This window comes from Anastrepha ludens, chromosome 6, assembly GCF_028408465.1.
Source record: "Anastrepha ludens isolate Willacy chromosome 6, idAnaLude1.1, whole genome shotgun sequence".
Taxonomy (NCBI): domain Eukaryota; kingdom Metazoa; phylum Arthropoda; class Insecta; order Diptera; family Tephritidae; genus Anastrepha; species Anastrepha ludens.
The window spans coordinates 5,244,664-5,259,139 of record NC_071502.1 but is presented as its reverse complement, the minus strand read 5'-3'; the positions used below and the strand labels follow the sequence as shown (position 1 = coordinate 5,259,139).

The 14,476-nt window shown below is 39.8% G+C and overlaps 1 protein-coding gene across 6 annotated transcripts in view; it reads left to right on the top strand.

Moving 5' to 3' along the window:
• The window catches only part of LOC128868755 (semaphorin-2A), a 219,877-nt gene that overhangs the window by 198,640 nt on the left and 6,761 nt on the right, over window positions 1-14,476 (top strand). For all 6 annotated transcript variants that reach the window (XM_054111224.1, XM_054111221.1, XM_054111219.1 and 3 more), the window contains exons 12-15: window positions 4,451-4,787; window positions 5,302-5,465; window positions 5,651-5,803; window positions 5,902-6,010. In XM_054111224.1, the coding sequence (XP_053967199.1) occupies window positions 4,451-4,787; window positions 5,302-5,465; window positions 5,651-5,803; window positions 5,902-6,010 (763 nt within the window). The remainder of the gene's footprint in view (window positions 1-4,450; window positions 4,788-5,301; window positions 5,466-5,650; window positions 5,804-5,901; window positions 6,011-14,476) is intronic.

The window sequence follows — 14,476 nt, the reverse complement described above, 5'->3', positions numbered from 1 at the left end:
TTTAATTTTTAACCGTCTGTTGACAAAAAAACAAAGAAATCAAAAAAAACACAACTTTGTCATTCAAACAACCGAACCCACCGAAAAAAACCTATTCAGCTGTTGTTCTGTTATCTTCTTATGCGAGCCATAAAAATGCAACAAATCATAAGAATCGGTTGAAATTTCAAAAGATCGACGCGTGCGCGATTGAAGCACTTTTCTAGGCTGTCGAAGAAAAGAGAATCCCGTGACCTTATCGTCTAGCTGCCAAGCACGGAACGGAAAGTTATTACCAGTCTCCTTTTCTGAAAGGTCTCAATAGCTGCTGCAATGCTATCGTCCAATGACCGGTAAGCACAGCTACTTTGGAAATTGAATGGTGAGGAGTCTCCAGAACTTTCTGATCGTACATTTATTGTACTGGGGCCGAAGAGTGTTCGAAACAACATACGAAGAAATAAAGCTTCATTTGTTTTGGCGAGGAGTCCAAATGACTTTCTAAGTCCTGCGTATATTGTATTGGGGTCAAAGGGTTTTCGAAACAACATACGAAGAAATGGAGCTCCATTTGTTTTGTGCTTTTCTGAGAAATAAGTTTTGCACTTCGCCTTTAACAACAGGTTAGAGGATGCCAATAACCGAGTAGGAGACCCTAAGTCCAATTCAGTCGATTCATTCCTGTCAAACTCATCAGTAATTTCAGCTCCTTCTACGTTCCTATGTCGTGGAACTCAGATTAGAGAAATACCACCTGCACACCCAAGAAATTTGGTCTGCTCTTAACAGGAGTTGCCTTGATCCTAGCTTCACTTACGGACCTAAGCATTCTGCTCCGACTCCCGTTTCTAACTTGGAATCGTCAGTGAAGACAAAGGTACCTGTATCGGTACATATTTCCCGCTCACTCGAATCCTGCTTACATGGAGGGATTGCCCAGGTACCACCCTCCAAATCAAGTTTGCGTATAGACAGAGAGAGAAATGCCGTGTAAATTGCCTAAAAATGCTACCATGTCCCTTGAGAGATTGCCTCCAGAGTCCAACCCCCTTTAACTTGATTGCACTTTGAGCAACAATGCAAATAGTGAAAAATTCGATGGGAAGTAAGTGCAGAACGGCATTGAGGCCAGCACTGGGACAAGTTCCACATGAAGCGGTGATGCCAATAGAAACAAAAACTGAAAACAAAACTAAAAATTTATGATGCCCGTAAAGTCGATCATATTTTATGGAGCGCAAGTTTGGGGTGCCGTTGGGTACGACTCATTCTATTGTACGTTTCTTTTTTAAAAAATGTATTTTGTTGCCTCGAAATATAATTGATATCGAAACAGATTTGCTTGCGCCTTATCTACATACACTCCGAGCACATCTGGTTGAAGCGGTTGTCCACCACGGCCCATTGGGATGCCGCGTGGGGAACTTACCCTTATCCCTCCTAAAACCAATGTCTACTTTTCAAGCATTTTGTAAGATCCTTATTTCGGAGAGAGCCTAGATCTTCCAATTCATTAAAGGATTGTCTACCCAAAATGGCAAGTCTAAGTCTGGAGAGGGCAAAACAGTGACACAGAAGATGCAGGTTCGTCTCTTCCTCTTCCTAGTCTAGACAACTTCTGCAGAAGTCATGTGTTTGCACGCTCATTGGGCGTGCCTACCGATTAGGCAGTGCCCCGTAATACCTGAAATCTGTGTGTTAAGACTGTGCCTATCTCTTCTTAGTAGAAATTCCGTGCGTTAAGCATTGAGAGTCGGCCACAGCTGTCGGGCGATTTTGCAATCATTACGCCATTTTTCATCCGCTACTCTTACAATTTCTTCGAGGATAAGAAGTTTCCATGTTTGCAAGAGTATACCTATAACATTGGCTATGTACTCATCAGTCAATTTGGTACCGATTTTCGCTAGTTCATCGGCTCTGCAGTTCCGCTCAATGTCACAATGGCCAGGAACCCATGTAATCATGACATGAGACTCAGCCATCTCGATGCGCGGCATTTCACGGCTACCATGGAGGTTGTCGACTGTTTTGTGAGAGATTTTATCGCCGCTTGCCTATCAGTGAAAATGCAGATATCATCTCCAGGTATTACATCACATTGTACCAGTGTCACGGCTTTCAAGAATGACCATCAGTTCAGTCAGTAAAGTCCACTACAGTAGTCGGAAAATCGAAAACTGAAGGAGATCCCCAGATGCTCGGAATATACACCTCCGGCCACGCTGCCGTCGAGCTTTGATCCATCTGAGTATACATGGATGTACTCGCCCTGTCTTACCTCGTCCCGTTCCCACTCTTCCCTTGAGGGTAGGAGGATGTTGTAATGGCAGGTATAGGCGGGACTGTATAGTCCACCATTCCGGGAAGCCCAACGAGCCATCCAGGATTTTACCGTGGCCATAGTCTGTGTTTGACCGCTTACTTAAAGTGCTCAGCCTTGTTGCCGCACTGCGCGCAATGTGCCCTGCCTGCAGGTCCAGCGGAAAGAAGTTTAATACCCAAGTCACAGGCTTCGCGCAACCTTGTTGAGAAGACTGTGCGCCTAGGCGCTCATTGGGTAAAAGAGTGGAAGGGTATTTCGTTAATGTTAAATATGGAGCCGCCGTCTTATGTTTTTACTTCTGAGCCCTTCTCTTGTACATACCTTCGTTCTTAACAATCTTAAGATTAAACAACTTTCGACTTTTCTGGTCCCTGCTGTCAAATCTAAATCACACGATTTGTGTGCTATCGTAGCACTTTTGCTGAATACTGCTTTACTAGCAAGTGACACTTTCCCGCAAGCAGCTTCTTCTAAACTACAAAAGGGACTTGACAAAATCAGCCTATGTCTCAAAAAATGGAGAATAAAGTCCAATGAAACAAAATCAGTACAATTCACATTCACTCTTAACACGTTCGCGGAAGTGATTGCTATAGCATTTATTTTTATATAGATGCAAAATGACGTGAATGCTACAGCATTCAAATTTTAAAGCCAAGGTTTGTTCATTTAATTTCGTATAACTTTAAGTTTTTGTACTTAATATACATTTCAAAGTAATGACCACTTGATTCATTAAGTACTTTCACATAACAGTTAAAATACGATGTTCTGACTACTCCTATAATATATGTATGATCAGATTTTGGATATTACCACTAGTTCCTTGCCTGTCTATTTTTACAGCTCCCTGAAATTTTTAGTGCCCGCGAACGTAGCAATGAAACCAAATATCTAAGAATCCATCTAGACAGAAAATTAACGTGGAAAACACAAATATTCTCAAAAAGAAAAGAACTTGGTATTAAAATCAGACACCTTCGCTGGCTTTTAAATCGTCATTCCCAAATTTCTGTCGAAAGCAAATTGCTCTTATACTCAGCAGTTCTAAAACCCGTGTGGGCATATGGTATTCAACTTTGGGGCACTGCGGCAAACTCCAATATCGAAATTTTACAACGATTTCAGTCAAAAACATTAAGAATGATCACCAATTCACCCTACTACTGGGTTGCCTATATTCGACGGACCCATGTGTTTTTTTTTAAATCAAAGAAAAACACTATTTTTTTGATGTTGACGATAATAATCATTTTATTTGGTTCAAGTAGATTTGTTGGCATCACTTTTTGAATATGATATCTCTCAAATGGCCGCCTTGAGCCTGCGGCTATTTCCTCATTGGCAACCCGTATATTATAAACTCGCAAATACACCGTGACCTCCAAATATCCATTGTTATGCAGGAAATATAGAAATATGCAAGGTCCCACAATCTCAGGCTCTATGCTCACTTTAACTCCTTAATAACGGAAATGATAGCAAATCCCATCGCTTTCACCCGACTCAAAAGAAAATCCACCACAGATCTCCTCTTTTTGTTTGTACCCATAAACTGGCTGCATCCCGTAAACGACTGAAATTCTCTAGCTGCTAGTTTAAATTATTCTACAAATATTGCTTAATGTATGTATACAGTTTGCAATAAAAGTGTTCTTAAAAAAAAACCTTTTAAGAATGTACTTTCTACCGCCTGTGCAGTGTCCCTGAAAGCATTGAATTCATCATAGGCATCTACCCAATTTATCAAAATTTTCATTTACAGCATTTTGGTGAAAAAGCATTAGATTTATCTAATATTATAAATATCTTAAACACTTTTAACTTTATATAATGATTTTTTGTGCGTACTGAAGTTCTATTTATTTGTGCATTTTATAATAAAAGTTTTGAACCTTGAATCCTTTGAATTAAGAATGAAAAAAAATACTTATTTGAAAATATTTCGACAACATATCAATGTTCTAGTCGTACGTTTTACTAGTTATTAGCACCCATTATATATTTAATTATCTTTTTCAAAGTAAAGAAATTACAAACTGAACTTTAATGTCTAGCAAAGAAAGCAAGAAATGTCTACCCTCACAACTGCGCCACATTACTATAAACTCAAGTCAATATTTATTTATTATTTTTCTATTGCAGAATCCGCATTGATATACTCAATCAAGAGTACACTGTCTACTATGTGGGCACAAATTTGGGGCGCATCTATAAAATCGTGCAATACTATCGTAATGGCGAATCACTATCGAAATTGCTTGACATCTTCGAGATTGCAGCTAACGAAGCGATACAAGTGATGGGTATCAGTCAGGCACGTAAATCGCTCTATGTTGCCACAGATCATCGCATCAAACAAATCGATTTGGCGATGTGCAATCGACGTTATGACAATTGCTTCCGTTGTGTGCGTGATCCCTACTGCGGCTGGGACAAGGAGGCGAACACATGTCGCCCATACGAATTGGATCTGTTGCAGGTATGTTGCATGTGGCAGGTGTGTGCGTGTGTGCGTGCGTTTGTATGTAAATTTGTTTTCTGCTGCTGGCAACAAGTCAATATAAATGTGCCGGGCGCACGCGTAAATCATCGATGTCTATGCAATGCCGTCGATTGTAGAGCAAACACAGGAATAGACTGACAGATATTGAGGCATTGAGACATTGAGCTATGTGCACAGACGCAGATTTAGACATGCAGACAGACAAATGGCGAATGCTAGGCAGTTATACGGGCAGCGAGTTAGACAGGCAGACGAACAGTCAATCGGTCGGTCTGCCAATAGTTACACGCTTCATGCGACGTAATTTCGAATCAGTCTCTCTCTGCTTGCGTGTGTGTGTGTGCATTTCGTGCGACAGCAATTTTACAGCAGAACACCTGCAATCCTGCGGTGCATTCAAATTTTGCCGATATCCTTTTATGATTTCCCCATTCACACACACACACACCGGCATATACTCGTACCAACCACCCTTTCCTTCCTCTTGCAGGATGTTGCCAACGAAACGAGCGACATTTGCGATTCCAGCGTGTTAAAGAAGAAAATCGTCGTCACCTATGGGCAAAGCGTGCATTTGGGTTGCTTCGTCAAAATACCAGAGGTGCTGAAGAACGAGCAAGTGACTTGGTATCATCATTCAAAGGATAAGGGACGGTATGAAAGCAATTTTCCTTACTTTTATTTTCTTTTTTGAAATACTTGTGTTGTTTTTGGTTTCTTTTTTTTTTTTTGATTTTGATTTTTGTTGCGTTGAAAAAGCAATTTTCTGATTTAAATCACCGTTCCTTTTCTTCACTCGCTTACTTGTTGTTTTTATTGTTTTTTTGTATTTTACACAGCTACGAAATCAAATACAGCCCCACAAAGTACATAGAGACCACCGAACGCGGTTTGGTTGTTGTATCGGTGAACGAGGCTGATGGTGGTCGCTATGATTGCCATTTAGGTGGTTCCTTACTGTGCAGCTACAACATCACCGTCGATGCACACAGGTGAGTGCGAAAATACTTATTATCCGTAAATGCTGCAAATTATATACTATTTTTGCTATCTTTCAATAATTTTCGTATTATTCTTACTTTTTTTTTAGATGTACTCCTCCAAATAAAAGCAATGATTATCAGAAAATTTATTCTGATTGGTGTCACGAATTCGAAAAATACAAAACTGCCATGAAATCGTGGGAAAAGAAGCAGGCGGTAAGTTTTCACGCTGTGTAGTGCAATCATTTTGATTATATGCCGACACAAATATTTAGACATTTCTAACAAGAAACAATTATTACGGCGGAACAAAAACGTAGGTACTATCCAATTATGTACACGTGAAAAAAACGGGCTAAACTTCTGCTTGTTCAGAATAGACACATACAATTTCAACACCCTAATTCCTTCGGCCCCACCCCGCTAAAATAGCGTAATTGCTGCGACTAGATTTATTTATTTTTTTCCTTGTTCACTCCTTTCGGGAACATAGAGCCTCGAAAAGACTCGTCCATTTGATTGCTGACAGGGTAGGTGATTAGCCTGCTGCTACGAATCCTAAATAGTGGGAATGCCCACCTGTTGTTGCTTAGGCACAACGCCTTCTTACTGCTTGGAGCGCCATCTGTGTTTCACATTTTTCTTTCAGACGGATCGCACAGATGGTTGAGGACTTCGCTAAATCTGGTGTGTATGCGTTATTACCGCTTTTGCCCCTCTTGCTGGCGCCACTGATGCAATGCGTAACTGCGGCTACATTTATTTACGAGTATTTATTTATTTACTAATTACAGATATTTTTATGAGGAGCTTTTTCACGGCAGAAATACACTCGGAGGTTTGCCATTGCCTGCCGAGGGGCGACCGCTATTAGAAAAATGTTTTTATTAATTTTGCTTTCACCGAGATTCGAACCAACGACCTCTGTGAGAATTCCGAATGGCAATCACGCGCCAACTCATTCGGCTATGGCGGCCGCCATAAGTAGAAATAAGTAGTAAAATAATTTGAGAGCAAATAAAGCAGCACAATTAGTTCTAATCACTTCTAGCCAAATTCCTTAGGCTCCTCTGCGGGTTATTAAAATACATGCGTTCAAGTAAGAATGGAGAAACAATAGCTCCGCGTAATATATCGAATACAAAATTAAGTGAGACTAAAGTCCTTCTATCGTGTAACGATTTCAGGTTAGAGAACAATGCATCTGGCACTATAGAGCTACCAGGCTCATTAAACTCAAATGAACCTATAACATAACTGAGAAAAACTTTTCGGATTCTTCCAAATCTATTGATGTTACATATGTCGATAGTAAGTTCTCTAAATATAGTAAAGACTGCGTATTATAGTATAGGGCGCACAAGCGAGGTGAAGAGTAATTTTAAAGTGTATGAATCAGAGAAGTCCGAGGTGAATAGGCGAAAGAAAGCGGGCATGGAATAAAATTTTACAATGGTATACCATATTGATCAAAAAGTTCCCGGAACTATCGCCAGGTGACACTCTAAGTCAACTGATTTGAGTTCTGTTCTCTTAACGACTATCAGTTTTTTAAGGAGTTTTGAAGACTAATATTATTTGTTGATAGTCAAGAAGTGATCAAGGCACTGATCTCAGCGCACCTCAATTCATGATGTGTTAAAGAATGCAGGATGCCCCTCTTGTTCATCCAACAACAAAGCACCACACTTTGCTGGGTAGCCAGCCACTTTGGAGTAGAAGGAAATGAATGAGCGCATAAGTGTACAAGGTAAGGCCCTGAGCTCGACCTTCAGCGAGTCGTAGAGGACATTAGCATTCCTCTAAACTAACTGTATCCTGTTGTTGGAATGAGCGTAATCACGCAAACCAATAGAAGGTGGTCTCTGACTATTAACTGTAGGGTCTCCAAAGCGCTGTGACCAAACTGAATCTTAAATGGAAATTTTGTCTTTGTTCAACAGATCAACTACCAGCGTCTTCACAGATGTTATAACGGGTCACTGTACTATTGAGTTGTGGATATGAAGGAGAAATTAAGTCTATGCAACACCTCCTATGTGAATGTCCTGCACTTCACAAAAGCTGTGCTAAATATCTTTAACGAGTATTACTTTAAACACCTGAGAAATTTGCTAAATGTCTCACTGAAGGAACTGGTCACCTTCTTAGTTAGGGGATTGAAATCAAATGCAGGTATCACAATGTGTCTTAGGGCCATTGAGTGTCTTGTCTTAGACAAACAACTTGGCTAACCTAACCTAACCTAACCTAAGGACTATTACTTGCGCGTTATGAGACGTTTAGGTACGTGTCTTCCTTTTGATAATACGTCTCTCTTCTTTTTTCAGCTCCCGGTAGCGAACCCACTTGCCACATGGTTCGCGTTGCGCCCGATCGCAGCGTGGCGCTATAGGCCACATCCTTTCTTTCTGCGGCAGCATGACATTCCTCGTCATACCAACTGTTTTTTCGGGCTCGCCGGTATCCGATATCTTCTTCGGCGGCGGTACGTAGGGAACGAGAAATGTTGTTCCATTACTCGTGCTTGCCGGATTGTTGGGTAGTGCTCTCTGAGAGCAGGACTGAGAGTCGAGTGGCGAATCTTCTGGCTGTCTGTTGTGATTGCAGCTTGCCGATATCGAACATTCTTTCTGTAGTTAGATGTGCGTCTTTTGCTGCACAGAGGCGTGTGCGTAATTTGGCTGCGGCAAGGTAATGTTCCGAGTCGATGTTGGGTCCTCGAATCTCACGTATATCTAAAACACAGAAGCGTGTCTTCCATCCATCGCAACATGATCGATCTGGTTTTGCGTTTTTCGATCACGAGATAACCACGGGCTTCAGACTACCTTGTTTCGAGCCGGTGAAGACAATCAGTTTCTATCCGTTACCAGATGTTTTGTTGTGCAAGCTGAATTTTCCTCCTTTTCGCGGCTGCACCGCAAGAAATCTGCAAATAAATTAGCAGCTTGTGACGAAAAATCAGCTTGCATTTGATTATAAAAAACTTTAGGTAGAATGTTTGAACATCATTATTTTGATTTGGCACACCTCCAAAAAGCCTGGAGGTTTGATTTCATATCAAACTCCAATTTCCGAGTACAGTTTCTCTTAAGTAATTTACTTAACGCTTTGTAAAGTCTCGAATAACGTAGGCATTTTTCCATGAAGAGAATTTTTTAAAATATTTGTTCCTCGAACTCTTCAGTTTCTTTAATTATTGAGTATTCCTTCGAAATTTAAATCTATTCTTGCGCTTTCGACAAATTATTTACACAAAATTAATTTATTCTATGCTTGAAAATATCAAAACATTCTGATACCGCGACTGCTGTTAGGCAACGCATCCAAGTTTAGTAAGGAAATGACATCATTAGGTTAGGTTAGGTTGGAATGGTTACCCAAGGAGTGGGCAGGCTTGGACGTAGATAAACGGGTTCGTCCTTTGTGATACCATTGTGAAGGAATTAAGGTGAATGAGAAAATCAATGCGACAAAAGGAGAGTGTGGGGAGAGGTGGTGGTGAGATAATTATACATATTATATCTATACATCCGACACAAAAAGGACTCGAGGTAATTCAAAGTCTCAGAGCTTGCATTCCTCGCGCATAGTGTCCTGTGAGAAAACCCACGAGGTTTGAGATCTGAGATTTTGTCAACCTCAGAAGCTCGTCCGAGCGCCCCCATTCACACGTGGCCAGAAGGTTTTCCCGACTTTACATGTTAATGAACTTTCCCAGCGCTGGCTGAGTTGGCGTGAAGCCCATCCTTCCAGGAGCAGACCACAGGTAGTCAGAGGAATCCCAATTCACTCCCTTCGCGGAGAAATCACCTCATATGTCCCTTGTCTTGCCAGCTCATCCACAGTTTCCCGCAATGTCGCTGTGACTACGAACCCAGATGAGGCTTATGCCAAAGACTTCAGACGCAGTCGAACGTGACGCAGTTTCGAATGCACCGTCACTGGCGCGAGGGCCCCAATTTCTGCTTGGCTGTCAGAGTAAATATTTACTTTCTTGACTTTTAGTACGCAAGTAAGCAAGCAATCGGCTGCTTCCTTGATTGCGGCTACCTAGCCTGGAACACACTGTAGTGGTCCGGTAACCTGGCTTTGAGTCTGATGGGAAGCTCCTCGCAAAAAAACTCATCCTCCAACCTTTCCTTCCAACTTCGACAAGTTCATCAGGCCCCGTTCCCAAATGTAGCCCCCCATCCTCTCTTCCCTTGATGGGAACGTAAGCAACCCGTCCAAGCTTAGTAAGGAAATGGCATCATTAACTATGTCGAATAGCTTTTGTTTGTTTAACTAAAGTTATTGGGACATAAAGAAGGACTTAAACTTTTTGCTGTGAAATTGAAAATTGAAGAATTGCGTATTCAACATCGTGTGACAAAGTTTAACTTTTTTATTATCCAGCTAAAATGCCTTATACACGTGAAAATATAGGGGCACACTCAACTCGTGTACCAAAATACTTGTCCAGAACAAGTTAACAAGTCTACTACAACTATAGTTCAATGCACAATTTTTTTTTTTTTTTTTGTTTACTTCGGTAAGATCAGGTCAAACAGTTGTCCGTAGGAAAGACGACTTAGAAGGGCGATTTGATCCTATAGAAATCTTAACTCAGATTGAAATTTGTTCATAAACGATTGGGGGTGAATTAAGCTTAGCTAAATTAGCTATTTAAAGTGAAAATAAAATAAAATCTAGTAGCAACACAGATTTTCGTACAAAAAAGAGTAAACAGAAGCAAATAAGTTTGTAGCTCTGATTCTAAATAACTCTTTCAGTCGCACTAAATAACTATTAACCTTTCTTATATGGTATATATATGTATATACATACTTGGCACACTCTATTTGTGGCGTGCGTCTTGATGTTGTTCCACAAATGGAGGGACCCACAGTTTCAAGCCGACTCCGAACAGCAGATATTTTTCATGGCAGAAATATTCTCGGAAGTTTGACATTGCCACCAACCTATTCGGCTACGGCGGCCGCCTTGCATACTCATTAAAATTACCCTTATTCAGTATGGGAAAGCAGGAATCAAGCATAAAGATCCAAATAAAGTATTCTCACTCTGCGACCTATTCACTTAAAATTTTCCATAATTTATTTCTTAAACTTTTGAAACTCTTAATTTTGGATTTGTCCTTACTTGCCACAACTCTATGCAATACTTAAGAGTGTAGCTATGCAATTATTTCAAAATTACACCTTCTACCACTCCCCCCAGCTGTGATAGTGTTCCTGAGAAAAACACTAACAATTGACCATATGGCGAACGACACCCACCAATCACCGCTGTTGCGGTCTGCCACACTGGTTAATTGGCTAAGGTGTAGCTGTGATGGCCACAATTGCCACTTAGACTTGCCCGTTTCACCGCGAATGTTTTATAAATATTTCAGTAGCTGTTCTACCATACAGGGCGCATTATGTGAAACGGTTAATTTGTTGGTGCACATTTGTACACTTATTGAGGAATATTTGTGGGTCAATATGTCAAATCAAATTTGTATCAAAACGTAAATATTTGATGGATGTACGTAGTCTTAATACCTTATATTGATTTTTGAGTGTTGGTTTAATTTGTTGTCGCAAATGTGTCTATGCACTTATTTACATATTTGTGCAAGTATTTATATCCATATATAGCGGTTGAAAAGTACTAGGCTTTACTTCTTTTACTTCGTTGGTGAGTTTTCATTTACTTCACACTCATTCTGATCGTATCAGCTAACACATTGCCTGAAAAGTCCCGAGCCTAATATCGAAAACACTTTTTGTTTGTTACAAATTAGCTTCATTCATCTACGTAATTTCCATGAAGAGCAACGCAATCATTCCAACGTCGCTTTAACATTTCTATACCACTTTTGTAGAACGTTTTATCTTTTCCCTCCAAATAAGTCTCTGTTTCAGCGATAACCTCTTTATTCGAGCGAAATTTCTTACTGGCGATCATTTTTTTTAATCTGCGAACAGCCAAATCTGAGAGCAGGGAGCCAAATCGAGCATATAATATACGATTGATGTAGGAGCAATCCGTAGTTCAATTCATGCAGTTTTGCCATTGTTTTGATTGGCTTGTACCAAAGTTCTTTGTATTGATGAAACAAAATAGTAAGAAAACGCGAAACCCACTTTGAACAGAGCTTTTTCATAGTCAAAAGCTCTTGCAATATAAAGCCAACTCGTTCTTTTGATATCTTTACGATGTCAGCTACGGTATTGTGGATTTTTTAGTTTGTTGGATGTTTTCTGGTGTTACCGCCTCATTTAACGGCCACTGCGTTAAGCATCATCGGTGTCTCCCCGACCGCATTTGAAGTCTCCAAACCATCGTTTTATTGTTGTTTCTGATGGAGCAGAGTCTCGATAACACTTTTCAAACCATTGCCTTGGACGATATTTCCTTATTTTTTCCTATCAAGCAGCAGTGTAAAATTAAAGCACGAAACTCTTTTCCTTCCATCGTTTTGAAAATAAGAAAAGTATCATCACTCTTAGCGCAATAACTCTAGAACTAATGAATCGAATATCTTGAAATTTGAACAGCTGTCTTTCTAAGGTTAGTACTAACTGAAAAAGAGCTGAATGCAATTAAACAAGTGCTATGTGTTAGGCCCGTGACTTCTCAGCCCATGTGTTACACTTGTCTTCACATAATTAAGTCACTTCAACTTTTTACAAATTTCGAAAGGGTTTCAGCGGAAAGAAACACTATTTTTGGGAATTTTTTTCTTTAATATGGATTGAGCAAATTTATTAAAACCTTTTGTACATTATTAAGCATACTTTTAGCTATATTCTGTAATTTTTTCATGCGGAAATACTTAAAAATAAGCCGGTGACAGACCATGTCCGGGAACGTCTTGAAAAAAAAAACATTTTGCAGTGATCACTGTATCAAGGTTGGAAATTATCTTAAACCAAAACCAATTCAAATTTAGTCAAAATATCATTAAATCTTCCCCCCAACATTGTCCGCTAATTTTTTTTTTCGTTTAAAAATTTTTGGCGGCGGTCTAAAGTGAAAACTTCTATTTTCAACGAAAATTTCCGCCATTTTGTGGGCGGGAAACCCCCTTCATGTCAAGAAAAACATATAAACTGAACGTTGGGAGAGGCATTTTATATGGAGAAAATGTGTGCCAAGTTTGGAATGAATCGGTCATGTATGTAGTTTTTAAATCGCAGTGATCACCGACTTTCAAGAACTAGTTTTGAGAAAAACTTGTCAGCCGCGCTGCCTTCCCGAACGCTTACACCTGTCCGAACTAAGACGCGAGACTAATTGGACAATAACTCCAAAAGTTTTGCTCAGATCGGCTTAAAATTTTGGGAATATATTCTTGAAATGTTAAACAATAAGATAAGACAAAAAAATCGATTTTTTGGGTCAGGGTAAGAATGTTACATATCTGATGAATTGCCGCAAACAAAAGTCCCGTTATTTCAACTCACACTGAGGGATTCCAAGAAAAGCAGGCAGACGTAGCAAAATGCTGCAAACATTTATTCGTACACTTTCAGTTCATGGTATTGTTGCTGCAAACGTAACAGTAAAAATCGTTTGTGTTTTTACTAATATTGCTGAAAACGAAATAATATAGGTTTTTTTTTAGTTTTTCTCCCTGATTCAGTTTCAGTTGCGCGTAATATCTCGATTGAAAGTGGCAAAATGGGACGAATTGCGGATTTACCATTAGAAATGCGTAAAATTGTTATAAAATTTTATTTGGGAAACAAGTCTCTGCGCGAAATCGACAAAAAATTGGCAAATCGCATTATACGGTACAAAGTGTAATTGCTAAATTGGAAGCTACTCACCAAAAAGCCGGAAGGCGAAAAATATTGACTTCACGTGCAGAACGTACATAGTAGTATCAGTCGGGCAAAATCCCAAAATAACCTCCACGCTACTATGCCGAATAACTCTAGAGTCTTTGCATAAAAAAGTAAGCCCATAAACAGTCCGAAATTGTGTGCAAAACGCGGGTTATAATAGCAGAGTGGCACACCGCAAGCCCTACATTTCAGATATTAACAGAAATAAGAGATTGGGGCTCGCCAAATCCTATATAAATGAGCCAGATTACTTTTGGGAAAACGTTATATTCAGTGATGAGTCGAAATTTATTGTTTCCGGATCAGATGGGCCTCCAAAAGTTTGGCGAAAAGAAATTACGGAACATAATGAAAAAAAATCGTATTCCTATCGTTAAGCATGGAGGAGGAAATGCAAAATGCAAAGGTTTGGCGGTGCATAGTTGCATCTGGAGTAGGAAGAATGGTTTTTATTGATTATAAAATGGGCAAACATCTGTATTTAAACATTTTGAAGAATAATTTGCATGATAGTGCCGTTAAACTTGGACTGAACGCTAAAGGGTTCTTGTTCCAACAAGGCAATGACCCAAAACACTCATCTTATATCGTGTAAGAATGGCTTATTTACCACTGTAAGCAGCTTAAATATTCACCTCAATCACCGGTTCTGAACCCAATTGAGCTTGTCTAGCAGCTCTTAGAAAGGAGAATCAGAAAGCACAAAATATCATCAAGGGCGTCATTAAAGACAGCTTTAAGTGTTGAGTGGGAGAAAATTGCAGCTAATGAAACCAAGGCATTGGTAAAAAGTATGCAATGATGTTCAGAAGCAGTTATTAAAGCTAATGGCGGCCCA